The 1,807-nt window shown below is 41.3% G+C and overlaps 1 protein-coding gene across 2 annotated transcripts in view; it reads left to right on the top strand.

The window, feature by feature from the left end:
* The first annotated feature begins 1,702 nt into the window (after positions 1 to 1,702).
* APOH (apolipoprotein H) overlaps positions 1,703 to 1,807 on the top strand; it is a 13,474-nt gene continuing 13,369 nt past the window's right edge. For both annotated transcript variants that reach the window (XM_006776669.2, XM_015572457.1), the window contains exon 1: positions 1,703 to 1,790. In XM_006776669.2, the coding sequence (XP_006776732.2) occupies positions 1,718 to 1,790 (73 nt within the window). In that variant the 5' untranslated portion in view covers positions 1,703 to 1,717. The remainder of the gene's footprint in view (positions 1,791 to 1,807) is intronic.

Raw genomic sequence — 1,807 nt, 5'->3', positions numbered from 1 at the left:
TGCCCCCTACACGCCCCCTAATGGGGATCGAGCCCGCAACCCAGGCATATGATATGCTCTGACCAGAATCAAACCATGACCTCCTGGTTCATAGGTGGACGCTCAATCACTAAGCTGTACCAGCTGGGCTCCATACTCATTCTAAATGTAAAGATTTAAATGTTTAAAAAGTAATAGGTCGTATTCATGGGAGACATGTATACCTCCTACTCTCTTCAAAATAGTGATCCATTCTCTAAGTCCTCCTTTCCTTTCATATAATCTGGACCTAACAGAGCTAATGAATCCACATGGGGTTCGGTTGTTTCACGTTATAGCCTCTGAGCATTATAGCAGCTGCTAAACCAACTCGTAGTATGACAGTCCCATCCACCGTTCAGCGTCTCACTCCTGAGGACACCATCAGAAGATCAGTCATCAAATGCTTGGTTAACGTGGAAACACCTGTTACAATGAAAGAATTTTTCTCTTATGTAGTAACCTAATAATGATGTCAAAAACACAACTGGGCAAAACTTGTTGTAACTGGTGTGAAGAGAGTCCATGTTGTTTTTTTTGCGGTCATCTGATATTCATCCAAGTGCCCATAAGCCATCTTCTTGCACAACGTATATCATTGGGCTGTGGATTGACGTCAATCTCAACCGATGCTTGGTTTTCATAATCTATTGCTTTAGTCTTCTTTTTATTTTTTTTTAATTTTTTTAATTTTTTATTACAAAGGGATTGCATATGTGTCCATTTTTCCCCCCGCCCCAGACAGTCCCCCAGCCTCCCCTATCCCCCAGTGTCCCATGTCCATCGGTTATGCTTATATGAATGCATACAAGTCCTTTGCTTTAGTCTTCTTGTTTATCATTCAAAAAATTCCTGTTTCTCCCACTGTGAAGTGATACAAATGCATTACATATAATTTGGGTTTAGGGAAAATAAGAAAAAAAAATATTACAAACTGAAATGCTCTTAATATTTTGGTGCGTTACCTTTCAGAATTTTTTCTATACACATTCTTTGCAACATCACAGCGCTGTACATATGTTTTTTAAATAAAATGTTCATGTTATGAGAATGTCTTCCTTACTATCCTACGTTGTGAGGATCAATGAGAGTGATGTGGAGGTCGCAATTACAGGTTCTCGCCACTTGGGGTACATTTTCCTGGATTTGTAGCCCCGAAAAGCATTTTGGACAGCTAGCTGCTTATATTATTTTCTGGCTGAGCTTCAATTCCATTTTCATGATGTCCATTTCACCTTTTCAGTGTGAATAAAATTTCCTTGGTGTTATAGTAATAAGTTTAGTTAGTATAAGATAGCATAATCAAATTTCATTTTTTATTAGAGTGAATTTTAAACTATACGTAGAAGACTTAATGTGTATATGTGTGTGACCCTGATAAGTAACTTGTAACCCCCTGCGTGTTACCTCCTGATAGATAACTTGTAACTCCTGACAAACAACTTGTAACTCCCTGCGTGTGTATCCCAATAAGCCCCGAAGGCCACCGGAGCACACTGATATGAGACACTGAAGCAGCCCACCCATTGGGTATAAAAAGAAGGACTCTCGCAGCAGCAGTCAGACGCCTGTCTGACCTCCATAGACAAGACGTTCTCCTTCCCCCTTGGAAACTTCCGTTCCTGCTCTCCTTCTGAGCCCAGACTGTTAGAGGCCTCTCTTCGAGTCAAGAGACCAAGCTCCTGCCGCAGCGTATTTGATGACCTCCGTGTGTCTCTGTCAGCGAGTGTCTCCAGGTGGCCTGCCAAGGACTGAAACCCATCAGCTCTGTGGTAAATAAATCTGTGTG

This window comes from Myotis davidii, unplaced genomic scaffold (assembly GCF_000327345.1).
Source record: "Myotis davidii unplaced genomic scaffold, ASM32734v1 scaffold69, whole genome shotgun sequence".
Lineage (NCBI taxonomy): Eukaryota > Metazoa > Chordata > Mammalia > Chiroptera > Vespertilionidae > Myotis > Myotis davidii.
Note: the sequence above shows the minus strand (reverse complement) of the source record. Positions and strands in the feature narration are given on the sequence as shown.